At 35.1% G+C, this 27910-nt stretch overlaps 2 protein-coding genes across 6 annotated transcripts in view; one reads left to right on the forward strand and one right to left on the reverse strand.

Moving 5' to 3' along the window:
• Positions 1-27910, forward strand: part of CB1H4orf46 (chromosome B1 C4orf46 homolog) — an 85738-nt gene that overhangs the window by 1777 nt on the left and 56051 nt on the right. For 2 of the 3 annotated variants that reach the window (XR_006216710.1, XM_042983694.1), the window contains exon 2: positions 109-235. Coding sequence is in view for 2 of the 3 variants with exons in the window: in XM_042983694.1 (XP_042839628.1) it covers positions 109-235 (127 nt within the window). In the remaining variant the exon portion in view is untranslated. Of the gene's footprint in view, positions 1-108; positions 919-27910 lie in introns of those variants that run through there. The other variant, XM_007084216.3, reaches the window with a different exon arrangement.
• The window catches only part of RXFP1 (relaxin family peptide receptor 1), a 133965-nt gene continuing 115887 nt past the window's right edge, over positions 9833-27910 (reverse strand). For all 3 annotated transcript variants that reach the window (XM_042983692.1, XM_042983690.1, XM_042983691.1), the window contains 8 exons: positions 25891-25962; positions 22231-22302; positions 18980-19051; positions 18065-18136; positions 16072-16301; positions 13599-14009; positions 12409-12627; positions 9833-10536 (listed from right to left, as the gene is read on the reverse strand). In XM_042983692.1, the coding sequence (XP_042839626.1) occupies positions 10235-10536; positions 12409-12627; positions 13599-14009; positions 16072-16301; positions 18065-18136; positions 18980-19051; positions 22231-22302; positions 25891-25962 (1450 nt within the window). In that variant the 3' untranslated portion in view covers positions 9833-10234. The remainder of the gene's footprint in view (positions 10537-12408; positions 12628-13598; positions 14010-16071; positions 16302-18064; positions 18137-18979; positions 19052-22230; positions 22303-25890; positions 25963-27910) is intronic.

The following is a 27910-nucleotide window of genomic DNA, read 5'->3' on the forward strand; positions in this document are numbered from 1 at the left end:
ATTTTTAGACTGTTTATAAAATGAGATGAAAATCTTAAAAATAAACTTCTGATGTTTCTTTTTTCTTTTCTTTCTTTCTTCCTTTTTTTTTTTTTTTTTAAATTTCAGGCAGCATTTTCATTAACCAAACTTCTTGAAGCCACATCTGCAGTATCAGCTCAAGTGGAAGAGCTTGCCTTCAAATGTACAGAAAATGCACGTTTCCTTAAAACATGGAGGGACCTCTTGAAAGAAGGTTATGATTCTTTGAAGCCTGACAACTGATTTGGCTGTGTCATAATTCATACTTCCTCATTGATGATATTTGCACGTGTACCATAAGTATAAGGTAGTCTCCAGTAGTTCTGTGTATTCAGAATGAAATTTTTTTGGTTTCCTTCACTTTTGTGAAAGCAGAATACTGATGTTATATTTGATGTTGGCAATATTTATCTTTAAATACTTTCTGTCCTCTAAACCTTCATAGAATCTTTTATGGAAGTTAATTTCATCAGTAGATATTGTTATCTATAGTTTTAATGGCAGAAATAAATAGTTAAATCATTATTCTATTTGATTTGCAAGAAGATGCCAAGAATGCCAGAGTTTGAAGTTGAGCTTTATTTTACAGACCTAGGGAGGTAACTTTAAGGCTACCAATGTTGGCCCAGTGCCACTAGGCCAAGGTCCCTGGAACTAATGATTGTGTCTTGTTTATCTCCAGCACCTAGAACAACTGTGTCACACAGCAATCAGTAAATGTTTGTTGAATAAAAGAGTTGACAGTACAGTTAAAAGCTGTTTTTTTTTTTTGTTCCTGTTTTTACCATGAAAATTGTAATTGTTTTTCTAAAAAAGTATTTGACTCAGAACCTCACTGACTTGAAGGAATACAATCTCTCTCTTTTTTTTTTTTTTTGACGAGAATTTGAACTTTGAGGACAACTTTTTAAAATATATGATAAATATTTTTTTATCCTTTATGATGCTTTCTAAAAAGCTTTTATTTCAGAAAATGAAAGCCTGTCTAGAAAGAATGTTTATATTTTTTCCTTGTTTATTTCTCAGGTGAACTCTTTTTGATGTTGTATGTTTGGTTGTTCTCTTTAAAGTGCCTTGTCAAAATTATGGCTCTGTACTATTACTTTCTGAGCTTTGCACGTAATAATTTAAATTCTAAATATAATTCTAAAGAAATTACTGTGTTTTTAAGCCAACAAATTTAAATGATATGATTGCTTGCATATAATTTGACTGTATTGACAATGTTCTACTTTACTTGTTCCATATCTTATATTCTCTCTGTTTGGTGGTTTGTGTCGACAATTAAGCCAACTAATTTTCCGTAATTTCTAGACATCTTTGATAATGCATCTTAGTTCTTTGTAGATATGGAGTTGTGTACAGATATGTATTCTAAAGACCCACAGTGGGGTTATGAAAGGGGACAAACGGATGGGCAAAGAATAGTTTCATTGAGTATATTAGGTCATAGTTCTTGGTCCCCTTTTTTTTTAAATTTTTTCTTTTTAGTTAAAGATAACACATATGGTGTGCTTCTATACCAAAGAGATACTTATTTTCATATTAGAAAAATATTTTTCTTACATGTCACGAAAATTGCAATTTTTAAAATGTATAAAAATAAACTTGTTCACAGCAAATTTTATTTCCATTTCTTTGGGTTCATTATTTTAAAACTTTTTATTGAAATATTTCGAACATAACAGGAAAAGTGAATGATTAAAGAATATATCCCTACCATACAGATTTAATAAATATTAGCATTTGGGGCAGCTGGGTGGCTCAGTCTGTTAAGCATCCAGACTTCAGCTCATGTCTTGATCTCACAGTTCGTGGATTTGAGCCCCGCATCGGGCTCCATGTGGACAGCACAGATCTTTGGCTCTTCTGTCCCTCTCTCTCTCTGCCCCTGCCCCGCTTTTGCTTTCTCTCTCAAGAATCAATAAACATTTAAAAAATAAATAAATAAATGTTAGCATTTGGCTATACTTTCTTCAGATCTATGTTTGTAAATGTCAGATACATTTGAAACTTTTGCTACCTCTTTGATCCCACCCCTTCTCTCCCCAGAGGTAACCATTGTCCTGGAGGTGGTGTATATTCTAGTTTGTGTTTTTATATTTTTAATACATGTGTATGTTTTCAAAGCACTACAAAATACTTTTTTGTGTATGTGGTAGCTAGTCTCCAGATGGCCACAATGGTCAGCCTCCTGGTATTCATGCCCTTGTATAGTCTCACATGTTGAATAGTGCTGACTTTAATAACTACTAGGAGATTGAAGAAATGCAGTGTGTGATTTCTGAGGCCATACCTTTGTCCATTTTTCTATTAGGTTTTGTCTTTTCCTTATCAATTTGTAGGTGTTCCATATATTGAATACTAACTAATGACCTGTTCTCTGTGTTTCAACTATCTATTGTAGCTTGTGGTTTATCTTTGTATTTGAGTGTGGAGTTTTCTTAAATAAAGGCTTTTAATTTTAATGGAATCTTACCAGTTTTTCATAATAGTGCTTTCTGGGGCTTGTATAGGAAATGTCATAAAGATACTCTCCTTTATGTCTTTCCAAAAGTTAAATTTTTGTTTTTAATGTTGAGGTGTTTATTCGTCTGATTAACTTTTGCTTATGGTGCGATTTGGGGATCTTGTTTATTTTTGTATGTCTGTTGCTGTTCCTTCAAGTATCAGTATTTCAAATGCTACATCTGTCATTCAATTACCATGTAAGTGTTTGGTTCTGAGCTCCATATTGTATTCTGATTTATTTGCTTAGCCCTATGCTAAGTCCCCTATAACTTTTTCTGTTACAGCTGTATCATAAGTATGATCTGTACTACTTTGATTTTTGTGTATGTGACTTCCTCTCCCCACCATGCATGTTTTTATGTTAGAAAAGAAGAACCATCTTAGTTGACTTATAATTTTGTTGAATTGCAGTCAGCTTAGGTTAACCCCTGATTTCAGGAGGTGAGGCTTCTGTGGACACTTTCAGTTCATTCCTCATCACTAAAACTCATAGCTGCTAGTGTCAGGAGTCTGGTATCCCCACAGCTCAGCTCTGTTGACAGTTTTTGTTGTCATGTGTGGCCCACAGAGAAGTTCATCTTATTTTTGACAGTGGCTTTTTAAAAAAGCATCCCTTTTTGTATTTCTTTTTGCTCTGCTTCATGGCAGGGGTTGGGGAAGAGCTCAAAACATAAACATTTACTTAAAGACTTAAGAAATTGTTTTCTTAACTAAGTAGCTCATTACCAGTTCTATATACACCTTAGAGAAAAACTCAGTATTTTGATGTAATTAAAAGCCTCAAGAGGCTGGGGTGCCTCGGTGGCTCAGTCAGTCGCTGGAGTATCTGACTCTTGATTTCAGCTTGGGTCATGATCCCATGATCCTGCTCAGCACAGAGCCTGCTTGGGATTCTCTCTCTCTCTCTCTCTCTCTCTCTCTCTCTCTCCCTCCCCCTCTCCCCCCCTTTGCCCCCTCTGCCATTTGTGCTCTCTCTCTTAAAAAAAAAAAAAAAAAAGGCCTCGAGGGTAAAAGTCACTGTAATGAAATTTTTAGTATTACAAATAATGTGTTTCAAAAATTCTGAGTTAGGCACTATGCTAGGAGCTTTATAAGCATTATTTAATATTAACTTTTGAGGAAAGTGATGTTATTTCTGTCTATAGAGACAGAATAGGAAGTAAGCTGAGATGAAATTTGCCTGTGGGTCTCTTACACCAAAATTAGTATTCTCTCTCTCTCTCTCTCTCTCTCTCTCTCTCTCTCTCTGCCCCTCCCTCGCTTGTGTGGTCTCTCTCAAAATAAATAAATAAAAACAAACAAAAAGTTTGTTTTTGAGAGAGAGAGGGAGACAGAAACCCAAGCAGGCCCTGCACTGTCAGCACACAGCCCGATGCGGGGCCCGAACCCACAAACCATGAAAGCATGACCTGAGTTGAAATCAAGAGTCAGCACTTACCTGACTGAGCCACCCAAGAGCCCATAGATTAATTTTTTGAGAGCTCTAAATATGGATAAAAATCACTTGAACAAATTACAACTGGAGGTATAGAAACTTGTTAGAAGGTTATTGCAAATACGGCAATAATACATGATGTCCACACAAACTGGAAATTGGGATAAAGCTAAATGGATAGATTTAAGAGTTGTTTTTTAGGTAGAATAAAGGTAGGGCTAGGTGATTTGATATGATGGATAAAGGAGAAGGAAGAGCCAAAGACTGATTCTAGGATTTCTAGGTTGGGCTTTTGGTACCATTCACTAAGACAGGGTCTCAAAGGACTCTATAGGTTTTTGGAGATTAAGCTGTTGATAAGATAAGGTGTCAGTACAGAGTCTTACTAAGACAGAGCCCATAATGATTAAGGAGCATAAGGCAAGCTGAGGGCAAACCTCAAGCTAAGAATAATAATCCCCTGCCCCAACCCCTCCTACTCACCTGGTGGGATATGTGTGACATTCCTAAGGCACTCTTGGCTGCCCAAGAACAAAGGAAAGGGGGAAACAAATGGTTAACTGATGGAGATCATAGTCCTGCAGGATATGAGTTTCCATTAGTTTATAAAAATAGAATTACCCTACAACCTAGCAATAGCACTATTAGGAATTTATCCAAAGGATACAGGAGTGCTGATTCATAGGGGCATGTGTACCCCAATGTTTATAGCAGTGCTATCAACAATAGCCAAATTATGGAAAAAGCTCAAATGTCCATCAACTGATGAATGGATAAAGATGTTTTATTTATATATATATGTATATATATATATACACACATATATATACACACACATACATACATATATGTGTATATATACAAATATATATGGTATACATGTGTATACATATAATATATACATTATATAGATATATAATGGAATACTACTTGACAATGAAAAAGAATGAAATCTTGCCATTTGCGACAACATGGATGGAACTGGAGGGGATTACGCTAAGTGAAATAAGTCAGAGAATGATACGTTTTCACTCATGTGGAATTTGAGAAACTTAACAGAAGACTATTGGGGAAGGGAAAGGGAAAAAAAATAATTTCAAACAGAGAGGGAGGCAAACCATAAAAGACTTAAATACAGAGAACAAGCAGGGTTGATGGAGGGACGGTGGGGAGGGAAAAATGGGTGATGGGCATTGAGGAGGACACTTATTGGGATGAGCACTGGGTGTTGTATGTAAGTAATGAATCATGGGAATCTACTCCCAAAGCCAAGAGTACACTGTATATACCATTTGTTAGCTAACTTGACAATTATATTTAAAAAAAGTCTTCATAAATTATAGGAAAAAGGCAATCTTATAAATAGCTTAATCTCCAAAAACCTATAGACTCAGTTTCCTGGAGCTCTAACATCACCCTCCCCTCCATAGTGATGTGGGGAACAAAGACAAGAAGGAAATGATATGTATAGTTAAATTTCTTTATAACCTGCAGCCCATTGACAAATTCTTGAGGTAAATACAGAGTATGTGTAACATTTCTCCAGGAACTCTCTACTATCTTAATGTCTTACCAGAGGGAAAACAACCTAAGCTTGACAATAGCAAGGCCTCTGGTATCTTTAGCATATGAAAGTCCTTTTGAAAGCCTCCCTTTTTGCCTTTACCTCTCTAAACTACATAGCATATAATCAGTCACTCTTCACAACCCCAGTGCATCTTTTTCTGCCCGGGAGTCCTATCCCAGTGCTTTAATAAAATCACCTTTTTGCATCAAAGACATCTCAAGAATTCTTTCATGGCCATCAGCTCTGGACCCCCACCACTCTAAATCCCCATCACATAATAATGTACATGAAAGAGCCAGAGAGATACTCAATGTTTAGTGGGCAGTTGTATGCATAAGTGACTAATTTAGGAGAGAGAATAGGCTAAAGGCAAAAATGTGGGAATCATCAGTATATATAAAGTAATTGAAACCATAGAAATAGATAAGGGGCGCCTGGGTGGCTCAGCTGGGTAAGCATCCGGATTCAGCTCAAGTCATGATCTCATGGTCTGTGGGTTCAAGCCCCACGTCAGGCTCTGTGCTGATAGCTCAAAGCCTGGAGCCCACTTTGGATTCTGTCTCGGTCTCTCTCAGCCCCTACCCTGCTCACGCTCTTTCTCTCTCTTAAAAATAAACATTAAAATAAATAAAAACATTAAAAAAATAAAAAAAACATTAAAAAAATCTTTTGTTTTAAAAAGTCTTAAGAAAAGATAAGAAAAGGATTTAAAACAGTAAATGAGGCTTCTAGTGAAAGATTTTTATTTAAAAGAGGAGTACATTGGGGTGCCTGGGTGGCTCAGATGATTAAACATCCAACTCTTGATTTCAGCTCAGGTCATGATCTAATAATGGTTTATGGGTTCAAGCCCCACGTCAGGCTTCACACTGACAGCACAGAGCCTGCTTGGGATCCTCTCCCTCTGTCTCTGTCCCTCCACCACTCATTCTCTCTCTCTTTGTCTCAGGAAATAAACTTAAAAAGAAAAAAAAAAGAAATACATTACTAAAAATTCAATGTATTTTTGAAGTCTCTTAGAGTGGTTCACTCCATCGCATTCAAGTATCAATTTACTTATTACTTAGGTAAGCAGTAAAATGCATGGACTTGAGTATTCTGGCTGCATATATCCCTTTCCCATTTGTTGTTTTCCTTCAATTTTATCAATATCTAAGTTGCTAACAGGCAGTAATTGCTTTGTGAGGGATTAGGTAGTAGCCAAATGCATTAGGAACCCTTAAACTGAAAATAGTAAAAAAAAAAAAAAAAAAAAAAAAAAAAAAAAGGTTGAAGTCTTCCTGGTATTTATTTTTAAATTTTAAAATACTTTGTTTTAACTTAGAGGCATTCATTTGACCTAGAAGCATAGGCCATGAGTTTTGGACCAAAGTTATTTTCGCAAGAGAGAAAACCATAACTTGTATCTGAGTTAACTTAGTGCTTCTATTGCACCTTCCTTCGAAGTTAGTAGGAACTAGTTATGTGGTATGCCAGTAATTACTTACCAGAATAAGTTAAATAGAAGTTACCCTATTTGGAGAGGTGGAAGAATGGAAGAGTGAGTAGACTGAATAAACAGGAAACTAAATGGCTTCTAGAAAATTATTGGAAAATATTTTAATGCTAAAAAGTTGTTTCAGATTATTTTGTAAATTCATGCATTTCTAAGACCCTTAAACACAGGTTACGATCATGATTTTGTAGTATTACATTTTATCTATCTTGTCTTCATGATTATTGCTTTTTTTTTAGAAATTATTTTTAAGAAAAATATTTTTCTTCTAATTTTTTAATGTTTATTTTTGACAGAGAGAGAGAGAGAGAGCGCGCCCGCGCGCGCGCGCAAGTGTGGGGGAGGGGCAGAGAGAGAGAGGGAGATACAGAATCCAAAGCTGGCTTCAGGCTCTGAGCTGTCAGCACAGAGCCTGACATGGGGCTTGAACTCACAGACTGTGAGATCATGACCTGAGCCGGAGTCAGATCCTCAACCAACTCAACCACTTTTCTATTGTAATATTTATTAGCAATAAGATTTAAGAATAACAAATACTCCCAAAATAAACTTATGAGAATTTAAATATTTTTGTTTTTGTGAGCTTTAAAAATTATATAGTTTCAGTAGCTAGAGAATTGAATATTATAAGAACTATAGCTTTCTATTATTTCCTGATTTTTTGTTGGAAGTGTAACCATATTCCTCATGTAGAAAATTTATTGTCATTATTCCAAGTAAGAACAAAAAGGACTCAAAGTAATCCATGTTTTTAATAGATGTAAGTTTCAGGTAACTTACTTTCCAAAGAAATCTATACAATTATATATTCAATAAATACATTTCTGATTCCAGTAATTTCATGTGTTAAACATTTTTAGTGTATTTAAAACTACCTGAAGACATTTTGTTCCTATTTAAAGGTTTCAAATTACTAAACCAAAAAAATTCCAATAGCTCAGTTAGAGACCAGAAGAATAAGTAGCCAAAAAGTTAGTATCTTATGAACTGACTGGCCATGCAAAAGGAAGGTAAATCCATCTCTTGATGACAGCTACTTTGTCTTTGAAGTAAAACATGTGCATGCAGACCTTTCCTTCCTTAAGTTCCTGAATCATTGCATTCTAGCTCTTCTTTTTCCCTTTAACTGCTTTATTGAGATCTAATTCACAAACCATAAAATTCACCCGTCTAACATCTACAATTCAGTGGCTTTTAGCATTTTCACAGAGTTGTTTATCCATCACCACAATCAATTTTATAACTTTTTTTGTCCAGGAAAATACTCTGTACTTCTTAGGCAGCATCCTTCTGACCCTCTCACCCCCAGTGACCTCTAATCTATTTTCTATCTCTATGAATTTGCTTATCCTAGATATTTCATGTAAGTGGAATCATATGATATTTGTCCTTTTGTGTCTGGGTTATTTGATACTCATCACATTGTAGCATGTGTCAGAACTTCATTATTTCTTATAAATGGCTGAATGATATTCCATTGTATGTATATACCACATTTTGTTTTTCCGTTTATTAGTTGATGGGCACTTGAGTTGTTTCCATCTTTTGGCTACTGTGAATAATGCAGTGAGCATTTGTATACAAGTGTCTGAATCCTGTTTTCTATTCTTTTGGGTTTACACCTGGGAGTGAAATTGCTGGATCATATGTTAATCCTATGATAAGCTTTTGAAGAACTACCACACTACTGTCTATGATAACAGCTGCATCATTTTACATTTCAACCAGCAATGCAGAAGGGTTTCAATCTCCACATCCTTGTCAGTATTTGTTTTCTCTTTTTTTCTTTGTCTTTTGTTGTTTTAGTTACAGCCTTTTTAGTAGGTGTAAAGTGTTATCTCATTGTGGTTTTAATTTTCATTTTTCTAATGATTAGTGATGTTGAGCAACTTTTCAAGTGCTTAGTGGCCATTTGTATATCTTGTTTGGAGAAATGCCTTTTTAAGTTCTTTGTCCACTTTTAAATTGGCTTGTTCATCTTGTGGTTGAGTTGTAGGAGTTCTTTATATATTCTGGATAGTAAAACCTTCTCAGATATATGATTTGCAAATATTTTCTTCCATTCTGTAGGTTGTCTTTTTACTTTTTTAAAAAAGATTTCATTTTTAAGTAATCTACACCCAACGTAGGGCTCGAACTTATAACCCCGAGATCGAGAGGTACACTCCACTGACTGAGCCAGCTAGGTGCCCCGTCTTTTTTGCTTTTTTGATAGTGTTGTTTGGTACACAAAAGTTTTTAATTTAGATGAAGTCCAATTTATCAATTTTTTCCCCTTTGTTGCTTATGCTTTTGTTGACACACCTAAGAAACCATTGCTAAATCCGAGGTCTTGAAGATTTACTCATATGTTTTCTTCTAAGAGTTTTGTCTTATTTTTAGGTTGTTGATTAATTTTGAGTTAATTTTTATATATGGTGTAAGGTAAGGGTCCAATTTCCTTCTTTTGCATGTGAATATCCAGTTGTCCCAGCATCATTGTTGAACAGACAGTTCTTTCCTCATTTGATTGTCTTGGCATCTTTGTTGAAAATTAGTTGACTGTAAAATGCTTTTTTGAGTTTATCAGAATATCTTTTTTCATAGAAATAGATATCTTGTACTACCTCTCAAATGTACAGCAACTTGAGAGGTAAGATGAATTTTTAAAACAAAATATTTTGCAAACAGACATTTTCTCATTTCTCATTTTTCATTACATTGAGTATTACAAAACCTTAAACCTTTATTTAAAAGTGTCCATGATTATTATGTTTGCTATGTGCATGACAGATAAAGCTCTACCTTCATCTAAGAGCTGCATCTATTCTGTTGTAGCTAAACATAATTTAACATTGCAAATTGAAAAGGTTCTATATTATTCTATACTTCCAGGTTCTACACTTCCAGAAATTTACTGCAGTGCTATACACATAGTGGGTACTCAATAAATGCCTAGTAAAAGAATGAATGAGTCTTTCTGAAGTAGATTTCTCTTAATTTCCTATGCAAAATATGTACTAATATATACACATTATCAGTATAATTTATTTCCCTTTATATGGGCATCAGTCACTTTGATTTTTCCCAAATAACCTCATGTCTTTGTAATGGTTTTATCTCAGCCATTATAAATTATTAATTTTGTGGCATTCATTTTATACTAATAAATCCATCACGAAGCATCCCATAATATTCTCTGTGTAGAAATGGGTTTCAAAGTCCGTTATGAATAGGAATTGAGTCTAGTTGATTGAGAAATTAGTGACAATTCACAGGGGTCTGTGAAAAGAGCTGGCTTTATTAACTCAGGTGGCATCTCCTGCAGCGGCCACATTTCCACCCAGATGAAAGACGGAGCATATGTTTTCTGACTTCCTTTGCTGTCAATAGATCTTCTTTTTCTGTAGTTATACCAAAACTGATGAATCATTTCCTTGAATGGTCTTGTGGTCAGAGTATACAGAATTGGGTTCAAAGCACTGTTGATAGGCAGAATAAAAATCACTACCCAAGAGGTCATGGTACCTGAAAGAGAAAAATGTGATAGTTTTAGTGTTTGTGGATGTTTACAAGGTATAGAAGCCCCTTTTCCTTGTTTTTCCCCCAGTCCTCTTTTGAGTCTTAATTTTTTCTCTTTGATGTCACATAATTAAATACCAAATCTAATGTGTTTCCAGAACGTCTTTCCAGGGTGTCAGTGTTTGAAGGGAGTGCTGGTAGAGCAAAAAAACCAGGGTTCTTTGCTAAGTAGCTTTTCTTGAATATATCAACAAAAGTATTCCATTAGGTAGAACCATTTTCTACCAAGTGATTACATATTATTGTGATATGATTCCATTTTAGGAAAAATAATATTGTTTAGCATCCAGATCAAGCCTTTCCCAATATTTTAATTGCTGGATAGAACATATAGTATTTCTCAGAATATACAGTCTTTAAAAGATTTCTTTTCTGCTATTTTTTTGGTTTTAAAAATAGGTATGCATTTTTAGGCTTTTGACTAGATATTTATTTCAGTAAAGAAATCTTTGGCTAAACTTATCTTAAAAATCACTGTAGTACATAGGTAACTCATCATATTTGCTATTATAATTTTACTGATGCTATTTTCCTTCTTTGTTGCTTATGAAATGTAAGATAATATCACCCTAACCATGGGGTAAAAAAAATTAAAATTGTATGTTCATAAATTTTAAGAATGTGAATATATACTGTATTACAATTAATAGCATTTTGGACACTTTTTTATTGTAGTAAAATATACATAAAGTAAAATTTACCATTTTAATCAGTTTTAAGTGTGCAGTTCAGTGGCATTAAGTATATTCATATTGTTGTACAACCATCACCACCGTCCGTCTCTAGAACTTTTTCATCCTCCCAAACTGAAACTACACATCTATGTAAACAATAACTTTTCATGCCCTTTCCCTCCCAACCTGATAACACATTCACAAACTGTCTGTCTCTATGAATTTGACTATCCTAGTTACATCATATAAGTGGAATCATACAATATTTGTGTTTTTGTGACTGACTTATCTCACTTAGTATAATGTCTTCAAGGTCCATTCATGTGGTACCATGTTTCCAAATTTCCTCCCTTTTTAAGGCTGAGTAATAATCTTTTGTGTGTATAGGATACATTTTGCTTATCCATTCATACGTTGATGGACATGGGTTATTTCTACCTTTTGGCTATAGTGAATAATGCTGCTATGAACATAGGTGAACCAATGTCTGTTTGAGTTCCTGCTTTTAATTCCTTTAACTCCCAGAAGAGGAATTGCTGGGTCATATGGTATTTCTATGTTTAATTTTTTGAGGAACCACCATGCTATTTTCTGTAGCAGCTGTGCTATTTTACATTCCTACCAGTGATGCTCTAGTTTCTCCAAATCCTCACCAATTTTTGCTACTTTCTGTGTTTTTGATAATAGCTATCCTAATGAGTGTGATGTACATTATTTTTAAATACCAATAATGCATTCTTCAATCATCTTTCACACTCTGGCGTCATGCTCTCTAAATTGCTATGTATTCTAGGAAGAAAAATGTCTTATGTTCTCAAAAAAAAAATGAAGTAAATATTTGATAATCATTTTCACCTGTTTGGTCATCTTAAGCATGGGATTATCAGAATTACAAAGCATAGAGTGTTATTTATTTGAGTTGTTCTTTGCTTCAATGGTAATAGAGTTTTGGGGCATTTATGGAAATAATTGAACAGCTTACTCCTGGTAAACATTTGATTGATGAACAGAGCCTAAGGTACATATAACTCTGACTTATAATTCTTAAAATGAGTTGATGTTAAGGATCTTAATTTTCTTTCTTGGAGGAACACTGCAGAAAGAGACTTGTTATTTCTTTACAGAAAGAAAAAAAACATTGTACCTGGTATTTCTACCTGAAGCAATGAAAGAAATTTCAGCACAAAAATGGGTATCCAGCATAATGCATCAGTAAATACAATAAAGAAAAACCGTTTGGCAAGGATCATCTCTTTTTTAACTTGATTCCGTATTTCAGTTGCTGTTATGGCACTTTGATGAATGCTATAAAACATGCTTCCATAAGAAAAAACTATGATGATAAATGCTGCCAAGTTAATACCTATTTAGAACACAAAGATTATTATTAATGTGATGATCATTCTTTCAAAACAAACACACATACTCTTAGCTGTTTGAATGTGAACAACATGTGTTTTGTTTTTTATAAGAATTATGAAGAAAAATAATGATTTTTAAAAAAAAAATTTGAAGTTTTGTTGAACTAATGTGGAATGAAGAAATTTTAATTTAAAAATGGCATATTAGGGGCCCCTGGGTGGCTTAGTCGGTTAAGCATCTGACTTCCGCTCAGGTCATGATCTCACAGTTCGTGTGTTTCAGCTCTGCAATAGGCTCTGTGCTGACAGCTCAGAGCCTGGAGCCTGCCTCAGATTCTGTGTCTCCCTCTCTTTCTGCCCCAACCCCGACAGGCCCGCGTATACTCTCTCTCTCAAAAATAAACATTAAAAAAATCAAAAATGGCATATTAAAATGAGATTATAGTGATTCAGTGAATATCCTGGGCCTTCTAAATTAATCTTTATAATCTTTTAAAATAATTCAATTAGTATATGTGTATATATATATATATATATATATATACATATATATATACACACATTTTTTTTTAACTTACCCCTGAAACATTTTTTACAGTAGAAAAACACTTGTATGTCTATTTTCAAGCCAAAGACTTGTGTGGGTGGCTACTTTGAGTTTATTTATCTTATAAGGGCAAAGAGTTAAATATATATTTTGTTTAGTATTATTAGGGTGAATGCATGAACTACAAGTATTTACTGTTTTGTCTTTTATTAAGGAGAATGTTGGAATTTATATAAGAAAGTGGTAATTCAGGGGGAAAAAAATCCCTTTAGGGGATTCTGACAGAATCCATCCCCAATGTTGATGAGAAAAACTGGCTAGAAGTTCTGAAATAAAAATGTATAAACATTAGAAGAAATAATGAGATTGAAAATGTGATTTATTCTAATATTTGAATGAAAGGGCTTATAATACACAGTTTCTTACCAAGAAAAATTGCCACGGAGTAAATCTGAGCTCCAGTACTTTCTGTGTCTTCTGAATGAAGAGGGAAGCACACGCCATTGGTGCCATAGTAGTTTTTGAAAAATTCCTTATTGGTCAATGGAATGAAAGCCACGATAAACCCAGTCATCCAAATGAGAATCAGAACTGTAATTGTTCTGCATTTTTTAGGTCTTAAACATCTAAACGGATAGACAATGCAGATATATTTTTCCAGTGTCAGAAATGTTAGAAGTAACACTGATACTTCTGTGGATAGAATGGCCAAAGATCCTACAATCTGACAGTGAATGCTCTCCATCCACAGCTGCGCGTGCTTGTTGTATTCTCCACGAAACTTGAGATCGAAGGCTCCAATGACAAACAAATATATTCCCATTAGGCAGTCAGCACCTATAGGATCAGTAAATGTTGCGAATTTAGAGAAATAAGTAAGTATAATAGAAATAATGACAAACAGTAATATTTTTAGTATTAGCAAAAAATACCTAATTTACTTCTATTTTGGGGTGAGGTAATTTTTTTTTAATGTTTATTTATGTATTTTGGGAGAGAGAATCCCAAGCAAGCTCCATACTGTCAGCACAGAACCCAAGTAGGGCTTGAACCCATGAACCCCAAGACCATGACCTGAGCCCGAAGTCAGATGCTTAACTGACTGAGCCACCCAGGTGCCCTTTGGGGGAGGTAATTTTTATTCTAACAATTTGTTCATGGATAAGGACCTTTTCATCAGCTCTCTTCAATACGTACTCTTATAGCACCATCTACAGCTAATTATGTAATCATTTCTCTTTTTGTTTTCGTTTTTTTTTGTTTGTTTGTTTTTGTTTTTTCTAATTTTCAAGTCTGTGTGAGCAGGGATATTGTGTATTTTGTTTTCCATTCTGGTCCCATCACCTAGAAGTGTTGAGTAAATGAATTAAATGCAATTATGTTGAGCGTTTGATTAGGGACCAATATGGGGATGTTGTTATTTGGATCCCCTCTTCCAGTGAAATGCTCCCAGCTTAACATGCTAGGGATATCATCCAAAATCCTAGAGAAAGTAATTCAGGAATTGCTGTGATAGACTAATGACTATGAATTTCGGGGTCTATAATTTAGAAGAAAGGAATAATTAAGAAGTGCTCTGTAGTCAGTATAATTTTGGAGGGCTTAAGTTATTTACCCAGAGCTGGTCTAAGCAAACCTGTTCTCTCTGATTCTCTCTTCCATTTTTACATCTTTCTCTGTCTCTTTTTAGGCTCTCCCATCCCCCAAATCAGTTGTCAATGTGATGCACTACTTGGTGATTTTGCTTTTTAAATGAACATTTCATGTCAGAGAGTAGGTGAGATTTTTTTTGACTTTATAAGCATTCTATACAAACCTTCCAAAAATCACATCACTGTATAAATCATAAGGCTGGCCCTAATCCTTAAATATTGCTGTGATATTCTAGCCTTCACCAGGGAAATTTAGCATACTCAAAATTTTGTAGTTAATGATACAACGTAGTAAACAATTTCTGAATTCTATTTCTTAGATAGCTTGCAGTGAAAAAAACAATTAGATATTGGACTTTGAATGAGGCTGGGGGTAAGCCATGGACAGCATGCGTAAAGTAGAACATTGTATAGATTGATACTCACTGGAGAAAATATGGACCACTTGACCCACACTATAAACAGCCTGAGGACTGGTCTTACTTATTTTTCTTTGTAGTCCTCACTTAACGTAATACCTCGCAATCACATTTCAAAAACTTAAAAATATTTAATTCTACCTAAAAACATTTTATTATTTAAATATTTCAAATTATGGGGGTGCCTGGGTGGCTCAGTCAGTTAAGCATCTGACTTCGGCTCAGGTCATGATCTTACGGTTCATAGGTTTGAGCTCCACATCGAGCTCTGTGCTGACAGCTCAGAGCCTGGAACCTGCTTCAGATTCTGTGTCTCCCTCTCTCTCTCTGCTCCTCCCTGACTAGTGCTCTGTCTCTCTCTCAAACATAAATGTTAAAAAAATTCTTTTAAATATTTCAAATAATGAATGGAAAAGATTTTAGTAGCTCAGAGACCAGAAAAACAGCCATCAGTTAAGTCAATGTCTATATCTGGACATGCAAACAAAACGGTAAATACACCTCTGGATGTAAAAATTAAAGGTTGCCGTTTTATTCACAGTAAAATATTTTACCTGCTTTAACAAAATGTCTTCAGAGAAGAAAACCAATGAATGACAGCTTCTTTAATATGTATAAGGTAATTGAATTTTCTTGTTTTAAAAACGTATTTTTCTTCTCACTAAAGGAATTTCATTTTCATTGCAATGAATGTGAACACAAATATATAAGCAAAAAGGAGAAAGACTTAAAATCTCATAATGCCACCACTCTTTTTACTCATTTTTGAATAGCAGTGCTTTCATATATTGCAAAAGTGTAATTCCTCTTCAACCAGGAAATACTCACAGCAGAGAGAAATGATTGACATGGCATGCAGTCTGTTCTCAGACCTGATATAAGGTCTCATACAAATGACAAAGACGTTTCCAAAGCATGTGACTGCAGATACAACCCAGACAAATACTCTCTGAATAATGCTTGCCAAGAGGTTCTCGAGAGATGAGATCCCATCAGTGTTTGGTTTACAGCTGCGAACATGTGGTGCATACCCACAGTATTGGAATTTCTTAAAATATCTGATGAACAAAGCGAGAGTACAAGAAGAATTTACATTTAATTCAGTGCCATTATACATTAATATTTCTTTCCTACATTTTCTCAATAGAAAATATCTTAATATGAGACTCACAGGAATGTAAAACATTAAGGATACTAAGTGAACTTGATTTCACTGTAAAAGAGTTTGAGGGTCAGAGCAGCAAGTGGCCATCATGAATATACAAGTGTTAGACGTGTCTTGAAACATAAACAAGCCGTTAGCATGTGATCAAGAGAATTAAAGGAAACTTTTATTGCATTTTTAGTGTTTAGTGCAGGTGAGTGCATTGTTACACAGCTCCTATTGTTGCTGAAACCAGTCTAGCCCTCCGGGGAAGAGACAGCCATATGCTTTCTCCTTTATGCTTCCATGGCTTTTCCACTATCTAGTTATGTGATCTGTAACTACGTGTTAACATGCTTATCTCTCAACCAGATTTTGGTACCTAGATGAGTGTTCAATAAGTTTTGTTGAGTTAATCCTTTCATTAATAGACTAATCTTACTGATAAAGTCGATCAGTAATTATGACTGTTACCACCAACACCAACACCACGTATTCAGCATCTTCGTATCAGGAATAAATTCTCCAGTCAACTCCATGGGACAGGTATTAACATCACCATAGGAGGAGATGAATATTCAATGGAGGCAAATTATTTGCTGTGAAATTTCTAATAAATGTAGAAATTGAAGTTCAAATCTAATTAGAGCTTTAGAGTACATAGCTCTAAAGCTATGTACTCTGGCAAAAAAATAGAAATAATCTTTATAGTATAGACAGCTATAGCAATACAAGATAAAAGCATGTCAATCACATTATATTGTCCTATTGTTTAACCCTTCCTTCCTGAGTCCCTTAGATCTGATATGGTTTCTGCCCCAATTCAGGTTTATTCCTTGTGTTGTTTCTTGGGTTTTGTGAGCTACACCATTTTCTCCCAATAAACTATGTTTGGCTTACTTTAGTCAGAGTGTTTTATGTTGTGTGCAACCAAAGAAACTTTTAAAAGCATCCTCTGTGAGGAGTTAGGAAAAACAAAAAGAATGTCCCGTGTGAGACTTAAAACATAAGCGAAATTATAGAGTGGTGACATGACACTTTGTAAATTATTGAGAATTAATTACCCTGGCATGGAGATCATTCTCATATCTGCTGTAAGATTGCATTCAATTAAGGAACATGTTCCCAAAGCATGGAATCAATGGTACTATAATACACACTGTTTGAATAAAAGATTTTTCAAAGTTTACCAGTTTATCCATACACACTTGCTCCAATCATGTCCTAACATTGGAGGCAATTTTTACTGAGGAGGATTTCTCCACACTGTCCTCCATTTACAGCAATTATTTATTTATAGTTATTTTGTGTTGCTTATGTAAATTCTTATTTTTTCATCCGGTAGCACTTATACCATGTGTGCAAATTACTAGCTCCTCAGGCAAACATCAATATGTATGATGGTGTCAGTGCTGAGGAGAGCTTATAGGAATGGGTGGGTTCCATCCACACTCATGTTCTCTGACATTTAAAAAATCACCTTGATTCTACCAAACCATGGAACAGTAAAAATCATCCCACCCCATAGCAACACTTTAAGAATAATATTGTTTAGGCAAATTAGTTTGTAGAAAATTTGATAGATTGGATGCATTGGGTATGGATGTATTAGCATAGTGCACATGGAAACATAAAAGATTAAAATCAAGGTGAAAAACAAGGAAAACATCTGCTTACATGTGAGAGAGATTCATTAGAGGTCTAAACATCCTTTGTTGGATATTTGAAATTTCAATTCCTTCTAGGCTGCTAAAAATACCAAATTAATTATCAAAATAACATATGTTATAAGGGTGTAATAAAATGACTTTTTGTGATGGACAGTTAATAAGATACTGTCAGTCAACACTGATTGTGAACCAAACATTCATCCTCAGCCTGCCCTATACACTTACTTCCCCAACTCCTTTCTGATTCTAGCATTTATACACATCTATCTCTTCTATTTGAAGTTTTGGATCCTTGTAGATCATAACACAATGCTTTATGTATAGTAACTACTCAATAAATATTTGTAGAATAAATGAACAAACATCTTTTAGACAACGTTACAATAGCAGAGGAGTTTTACATTTTGAAATTTTTCTAATAATTTTTAAATAACGATTTTTTTTCTAGTAAGATGCCATCTAACTGATGGACATTTAAATTAAATTAACTGAGACATCTTTTAGAGGCAATTGTTAGACCATAAAAGATTTTTTTGTGTGTGGTGTAAATAATGATTTATATAAGAGAATATTGCATCTTTGGCTAAAAGTAGCTATAATAAATTCTTAGATACCAGTGCTAATAGAGAAATAGATATGCAGAGATGCCTTCAGAGGATCAAAATAAATGATCCAATATAAACTCCTGGTGATTACAGCAAAATATAAAATCATTACCTAATTCTTAGTTTATAAACATGTAAGATAAAACTAATAGCTACCTGTTGGTTTATAGTGAGCACTCACATGGTTTGGTGGCACTTAACTAACATCCTGGAAAAGTGCTTCTGATTTGAAAGATTCTACAAATCTTACAGAATTTATTAGTCAGTATATAAATAATGATTTCCTCATAAAACTATCCCCATAGGTATATACTTACAGAGACTTGAGTTTGACAAGATAATCAAATTGATTTGCTTGAATTTTCTGGATTGGGTTATAGGAAAGATTCCTGTTTTTTAAAAAAGGCAACAGTAGGTCATTTCTAGAAACTTCTTAAGTAGAGAGAAAATGTATCTCGACTTTGGTAACAAAAAAAAAAAAAAAAAGTGTAGTAATAGCACTTGCCTTACAGAGCTCATTAAATATTTACAGAAATTAATGGAGATAAAACACTTAGAATAGTGCCTGGCTCTTAGGATTTTGTTAGTGTAGAGAAGGAGCTAAGACAACATAAGAAGGGAAGTGAACTAGTCAAGAAATGGCTCTCACCAAAGAAGTGATAGGGTACCCTGAGAGAAACCACACATACCTCACATTTTGCCTAGGTTCTCATTTAGTTAAATGAAAACACAATCTCATTTTGTCAAAAATTGAATTAATAGAATTACCCTGAATACTTTTTCCAATAAATCTTATTCCAAAGAGTGATGTTTGTTCTAATGATTTGTGAGGCATGAAGTGAACAGTGAAAGGCTAGAGCTGGGAACAAAGAGATATAGACCAGAATGACAGTGCAGCTGAATTCTGATGGAAAAAATTTCATAATCCTTTTTGAAAAAAACAAAAAACAAACAAGAAGCATTGAAACAAGAATCATTGATTAAAGGGGCTTCTCAGGGCAAATTCTTTTAGAAATTTATTCTAGGTTAGACCATTAGTTAAATGGAGGAGCTATTGGGGAGTGGTGATTGCAGAAAGAAGGAAAGAGAGGAAGAAAGACAAATGAAAATTGAGTTGTATAAAGGAACAAAGTGAACTCAACAGTCTAGGACTAGAAGGAAATTATCTGAACACAATACAGGCTGTCTATGAAAAGCCCACAGCTAATATCTTGCTTAATGGTAAAAGTCTGCAAATTTTTCCTCCCAAATCAGTAACCAGACCAGGATAATCCATTTTTCTTCTATTTAACATAGTACTGGAAGTCCTAGTCAGAGTAATTAGGCAAGGGAATAATAGGGCATTCAAAATGGAAAGGGAAAAGTAAAATTATTTCTGTTTGCAGATGATATGAGACCATATGTAGAAAACTCTAAAGCTTGCATGCTCGGGCACACGTGCGCGCGCGCTCACACACACACACACACACACACACACACACACAACTGTTAGAACTTATAATGAAATTCAGGAAAGTTGCCAAATGCAAAACCATCACACAAAAATTGAATGTGTTTCTTTACACTAACAATGAACAATCCAAAAAAGTAATTCAAAAGATAATTCCATTTACAATAGCATTGAAAGAATAAAATACTTAGGAATAAACTTAACCAAAGAAGTGAAAGACTTGACTTTGAAAGTACAGTGTTGCAGAAACAAATTTAAAAAGATACCAGTAAATGGAAAGACATTCTATGTTTATGGATTAGAAGACTTAATGTTGTGAAGATGTCAATACTCCCCAAAGTGACCCACAGATTCAGTGCAATCTCTATCAAAATCCTAATATATTTTGTAGAGATAGAAAAATCCATTCTGAAATTTGCATGAAATCTCAAGGGACCTTGAATAGCTAAAGCAACTTTGAAAATGAAGAACAAAATCGGAGGCTTCACACTTCCTAATTTCAAAACTTATTATAAAGCTACAGTAATCAGAACAATGTGGTACTGTTACAAAGACAGGCACATAGACCAGTGCAGTAGGATAGAGAGCACAGGGATAAACCCTTGTATATACGGTCAAGTGATTTTCAACAAGTGCACCAAGACTATTTAATGGGAAAAGGACAGTCTTCAACAAATGGTGCTGGGAAAACCAGATAGCTATTCACATACAAAAGAATGAACTTAGAACCATACCTTACATCATGTATAAAATTAACTGAAAATGGGTGAAAGACCTAAATATAAAAGCTAGAACTATAAAACTCTTACAAGAAAACATAGGGGAAAAGCTTCAGGGCATTGGATTAAGCATTATTCTTGTATATGACACCAAAAGCATAGGCAACAACAACAACAAAACAGAAAAATTGGACTACATCTAAATTAAAAACTTCAGTGTGTCAAAGGAGACCATCAACAGAGTGGAGAGGCAATTTACAGAATATAGAAGAAAGTATTTGTAAATCATATATTGAAAAGATTTAATACCTAAAATACATAAAGAATTCCTATAATTCAACACCAAAAAACAACCCAATTTAAAAAATAGGCAATAGACTTGAATAGACATTTCTTCAAAGAAGATATATGGCCAATAAGTCCATGAAAAGGTGCTCAGCATCACTAACCATTAGGGAAATGAAAATCAAAACCACAATGAGATATCATTTCACATCCATTAGGATGGCTATTATCCAAAAAAGTGTTGTTGAAGACGTAGAGAAATTGGAATTCTTGTGCACTACTAGTGGGAATGTAAAATGGTGTAGCTGCTTGGAAAACAGTATGTTGTTTCCTTAAAAAATTAAAAATAGAATTACCGTATGATCCAGCAATTTTACTTCTGGGGCTATATACTGAAAAGGATTGAAAGAAAGGTCTCAAACAGGGATTTGTACACCCATGTTCATAGCAGTATTACTCACAATAGCTAAAAGGTGGGAGGAACTCAAGTGTCCATGAATGGGTGAATGAATAAACACAATGTTTATGTTTATATGTGTATATATGTGTATCTCTCTCTCTCTCTCTCTCTCTATATATATATATATATGTATATATATATATATATATATATATATATACATATATATATATATACATACATATACACACACACACACACACACAATGAATTATTTAGAATAGTATTATTACTAATTAATGCTATTATTCAGAGTAATAACCAGAAATTCTGACACATGCTACAACAAGTATGAACCTTGAAGACATTATATTAAGTGAAATTAGCCAGTCACAAAAGCTTAAATATTGAATGATTCCACCTAATGGGTACCTACAGTAGTCAAATTAATAAATACAGAAGAGAGATGTCAGTCAGGGGAGGTGATGGGGAGATATTGTTTTATAGGTACGGAGTATCAGTTTGGGAGGATGAAAAAGTTCTGGAGATGGAAGTGATAGTTGTATAACAATATGAATGTACGTAATGCCACTGAACTGTACATTTAAAAATGGTTAAACTGGTAAATTTTATGTTATAGATATTATTACAATTAAAAAAATAAAAGAAATTAAAAATAGAGAAATCAAGTGACAAAATTAGTATCAGTCTTACAATTGTGAGAGCTCCTTCAGATCCTTAAATACTTGCGGTGGAAGATTCTCAATCTTATTACTTCCTAAATCCCTAGAGAAAGAATTGCAACCATGTCATATTATTTTCTTAAGACTTTATTGATTGTACTGCAATTTGTTAGGGAACCATTATACAACTTTAAACAGTGCTATTAGTGAGTTATATTAATTACCAGAAGTCTAAACGTTTTAAAAAAGGAGTATAACAGGAAAATATAAGAATAACCCATTTCGTAACTTTTTCAGAGACAAATGCTTGATGGTATTTGATCTTATCCCAACAGATCCAATTTTCTAATTTAATTAATATATGTGTTGTGCCTCTTTTCCCCTTTCCTTCATTCCCTTCAACCTTTTGCGTTAGAGCAGTAGTATAATTTGGAGCCTTAATTTTTTCATTTGCTTGGGTTTATTATGATTACCAAATGGAAGTGATTCTTGTGGGGTCAAGCATCTTTCACAGGTGACATGCATGGGATCTCATATGCTCTTGGGGCAGGATACTTTGGGTGTATGTGTAGAAGTTGGGCTGCCTAGCATAGTATGACCTTGTAGCTTAGTATGACCTTGTAAGAATGGTTTTTTTGTTTTATTTTATTTTTTAAATTTATTTATTTTGAGAGAGAGAGAAAGCGGGCAGGGGATGGGCAGAGAGAGAGAGAGAGAGAGAGAGAGAGAGAGAGAGAGAATCCCAAGCAGGCTCAACACCGTGAGCGCAGAGCCAATGTGGGGCTCAAACTCACGAACTGTGAGATGATGATCTGAGCCGAAACCAAGAGTTGGATGCTCAACTGACTGAGCCACCCAGGAGCCCCTGTAAGAAGGGTTGTGAAGGTAACAGATCTTGTGGTAGCTTTGGTGGTGGCAGCACTCATGAAAAAGGTTCAGATTCTTCTAAACAAGATAACATTTCAATAGGTTTTAGTTCTCCAAAGTGATCAAGAGATGCTAAGATAAAGCCTAACCACTTTCCCTACCCATCTCCAAATCCTATTAGTTGCCACAAGGAAAAGTAGGAGAATGTATGTATTTGTTACATGAGTTGGAGTGCTTATAAATCAAAAGTGAGATTATTCAACTTTGAAGGGCATGATAGTTTTAGATTTGAGGTTCTTTAAGACTTATTGATTGATTGATTGATTGATATTTTTGAGAGATAGAGAAACAGAGTGCTCATGGGGGAGGGGCAGGAGAGAGGGAGACATAGAATCTGAAGGAGGCTTCAGGCTCTGAGCTGTCAGCACAAAGCCCAACTTGGGGCTAGAACTCACAAACTGCGAGATCAGGACCTGAGCTGAGGTCGGCTCCTTAACTGACTGAGCCACCCAGGTGCCCCTAGAACCACCCATTTTAAACCATTGCCTCTTAGAAAACATGCCATTTTCATCCTTGGAAATCGGATTTTTCAAGCCAGTGTTTAACATGGGATTCAGCAGGCTTTTGGTAGGACTAATGATTCGTCTTGGTTATGCTCTCTGCAGGTTTTCTTGCTCATTCCTTTACCCCTGAACCTGGATTAGCACTGGTTGTGGACTTCACTGTTTGTGTTTCATGTTCCCTGCTGGTTATTGATACTCACATAGAACCTGCACCTTAATGTCACCATGAAAGTTAGGATTTGGAGAATTGCTTTCTTTTTTTTTTTTATAAATTTTTTTTTAATGTTTATTCATTTTTGAGAGACAGAGAGAGACAGAGCATGAGCGGGGAAGGGGCAGAAAGAGAGGGAGATGCAGAATCTGAAGCAGGCTCCAGGCTCTGAGCTGTCAGCACAGAGCCCGATGCGGGGCTCGAACTCACAAACTGTGGGATCATGACCTGAGCCGAAGTTGGGCGCTCAACCGACGGAGCTACCCAGGCACCCCTGGAGAATTGCTTTCTGATACTCACACAGTGGTTGCAAGTAGGATAAAACAAGGAAAAGTATGGAGCCCATGACTAACTTGTATTTTAATACCTAGATAATAACTTTGGACCACCTGTTTGCATGTCTCCTTAGTATTGAGAATAAAATAATTTCCTATTTACTGATGATGTGGTTCAGTTGCCAGATTCCAAGAGTTGTTACAAAACTTGCTTGGGTCTAATACCTATTGAGATTTTCTTGCACATTTAGTGAATGATTGCTACTGCCTACCAAAAAATGTTTCATTTCAAAAAAATGAAAAAATTGGGGGTTTCAATGGCTTGTGTATTGATGTTTTCAAGCAGAATGCGGCATATAAATTACCTCCATCTGTCTCAGTATGTAGGTAAGGTATCCAGAGAAACATTCTAGTTTACATTCTTTAGTTTTTTTATGGAAAAGTTTTAATAACTTAATGTTCTGCCCAGCTTATTGTCAAAACATGTTGATGTGTCCACAATCCAGATTCTTTCCAGAAAACACAAAACCAAACTACAGCTGACCCTTGAACAATGTGGAGGTTAGGGGTGCTGACCGCCTTACCCCTATGCAGTTGAAAATCCACATATAACTTTTGACTTCCCCAGAACTTAACTACTAATAGCCTACTGTTGCCCAGAGGCCTTACTGATAACATAAACAGTGAATTAACACATATTTTGTATGTTATATGTATTATATACTGTATTCTTTCAATAAAGGAAGCTAGAAAAAAATAAAGTGTTATTAAGAAAGTCATAAGGAAGAGAACATACATTTACAGTTCTGTGCTGTATTTACTGAAAAAAATCCAGGTACAAGTGGACCATCACAGTTCAGACCTATGTTGTTTAAGGGTCAACCGTAGTTGTTAGCTCAAACTTTAGCAAAAATCCAATTGAGAAAATTAATACTAAAACATAAAAAAATTGTCCGAAGAACACGGACTTCATCCATTGCTCAATATGTATTTTATTCTGACAATCAGCTACTATGTGCTTGGGCCACAAAGCTTTGCTTTATCAGAGAGTTGTTTTTAATACTCTTTGGAATTCTGTCATTGATCTTAAAAAAGGGACATTATAAATAGCTGATTCAACTTATGTCTCTCTTCCATTATTATAGGCTGGGATGTTATCCAAGGATGTCTGATTTCTTTTGGATCCAAGATTATCTTTTGTTTCCAGAATTAGCAAAGTATGTCTTTTTGTTTTAAGGTCTCTGAATCCTAACTCTTTAGGAAACTTAAAAACAAATGTGCTGTTCCTCTCTAGCAATGGGACAGAGGATGTATTTTATTTATTAATTTTACCCTGACTTTATTATTTAGCTATGTTTCCTTTATCTCCTTTTCCTTGGGGCACCTGGGTGGCTGAGTCAGTGAAGCATCTGACTCCAGCTCAGGTCGTTATCTCGTGGTTTGTGAGTTCGAGCCCTGCATCTGGCTTGCTGATGTCAGCATAGACCCCGCTTCGGATCATATGTCCTCCTCTGTCTCTGCCCCTCCCTTGCTCATGCTGTCTCTCTCAAAAATAAAAGAAAAAAAATCTCATTTTCCTCAATACTTATTTTATATATATTTTAAAGTGTATTTTTCTAAGCTGTCTGAGTTCATTTATGGTTCAAAGTGTATACAGATAATGCTAGGAAAAGAGATAAATATTTCTCAAATGTATAAAAGCATATATATGTAACAAGTGTGAACTAAAACAATAGAAGGAAAAGTCTTATCAATATATGCATAATCAAACTTACAGTTCATCTAGCTTTTGTAGAGGTGCAAAAGTATTTTCACTTAGATGATTAATTTTGTTTTTCCTCATTACCCTGAAAGTAAAAAGAAAAATATGTTGTAGCTCTTTGAGGTAAGTGATAAAGGAGTTTTTGGAGAGAGGATTAACAGCCTAAAAAAAGGAAATAATTATATATAGTGATTTGCACATCAAGTATCTTGTAGTATGATAAATTACCCAGTCTTGTTTTAGTCTTAAATTTCTCAAAATTTTTAATGATGAAAAAAAATTATTTGATTTTTTAAGTGAGGTAGGGAAGAATTCTGCAAGGGAGTTAGTGAAAACTTCAACGCTTGAGAAAACAGACTGAATATCATGCAACCGAGAGCACAGGGAGCTGTTATAGAACTGCCTCTTCTCCAGCCTGCATCGCATGTCTCTCTAACAGAATACCCTGCACACGAGCACTCACACACATTGGAGTTGATGTGATTTAGAGTGGAATTACCTAAGGAAGTGTAATCTAAGCTGGACCAATTCAGAAGATCTCTAGTTTGGGATGTTGAATCAGACTGTATATAATTCTTGACCAGTTCATTTCTATCTTTCTTTTCTTTTTTCTTTTCTTTTCTTTTCTTTCTTTCTCTTTCTTTCTTTCTTTCTTTCTTTCTTTCTTTCTTTCTTTCAAGTTTATTTATTTTTGAGAGAGAGAGACAGAGTGCAAGCAGGGGAGATGGAGAGAGAGAGAGAGAGAGAGAGAGAGAGAGAGAATCCAAAGCAGGCTCCAGGCTCTGAGCTGTCAGCACAGAGCCCGATGCAGGGCTCAAACCCTCAAACTGTGAGATCATGACTTGAGCTGAAGTTGGATGCTTAACAGACTGAGCCACCCAGGCACCCCTTGATTCATTTCTGCACTGATCTTATGTGTTCTGAATGTTTCCAATTCTTTAAACATTGTGAGGCACGACCCTGGAGGTTGGTCTTGTCCCATCCTAACGTATTTATTTCCTCTCAGCTCTCCAAATCATTATCATCTCCTGCCAGGATCTCTAGACCAGAAAAGAGCGAGCACCTGCCAAGAGGAAATTCACAAATGATATCTTCACAAAGAGGCTTCTTTAAAAACAAATACAAGTAGAACAACAAAGAAGTTGTAAGTTATTCAAATATCTATTTGGTCTATGGCCTTTAGTTGCAATTTGGTTTCCTTTGGGCAGTTAGTAGGAACTGTTTTTTGCATGACTGATATATAAGCATCCTGCACCCGAAGACTGCTGAGCTCATTGCACAAGAGTTCAAACATCTCAGTGACCTGAACCCATTGGAATGGGGGGAGCATACTGGAGAAAAAATTATTGTATCAGTGGTAACTATTGCATTGCCTGTACACAGGGGTCCTAGTCTTTGGTTTCTAGTATGGATTTCTAGATGGATTCTAGTGTGGTTTCCAGATGGATTCTAGTATAATGGTTTTCAAACTTTTCCCATGGTAACTACACTTAAAAAAATGCATTTTACGTTGGGACACGACAAACACCCACACAAGCCAAGATTTATAAAACAATACATTTAATGATCCAAATTGTGCTGCGACATTTTTACCCAATTCAATTCAACTTTCATTAAAAAAGCTAATCAGGAGGTACCATATTGCTTTCATCATCCACTTGTGAGTTTGAACCCACAGTTTGAAAAACACTGATCTGAGAAACTGTAAATGAGGCAGTTGTGTTTTCATATTGCAAGACACCTCAGCATCCTTCACTTTCATGGGAAAAGCCATGTGAATTTAAAATAGGCCAATAGGGGCGCTTGGGTGGCTTAGCTCATTAAGCGTCTGATTCAGCTCAGGTCACTATCTCACATTCTGTGAGTTCAAGCCTTGCGTCTGGCTCTGTGCTGACAGCTCAGAGCCTGGACCTGATTCAGATTCTGTGTCTCCCTCTCTCTCTGCCCCTCTGTCATGAACACTCTGTCCCTTTCTCTCTCTCAAAAGTAAATAAACATTAAAATAAATAAATAAATAAAAATAGGCCAGAGAG

This window comes from Panthera tigris, chromosome B1 (assembly GCF_018350195.1).
Source record: "Panthera tigris isolate Pti1 chromosome B1, P.tigris_Pti1_mat1.1, whole genome shotgun sequence".
In the NCBI taxonomy this organism is placed as follows: Eukaryota; Metazoa; Chordata; class Mammalia; order Carnivora; family Felidae; genus Panthera; species Panthera tigris.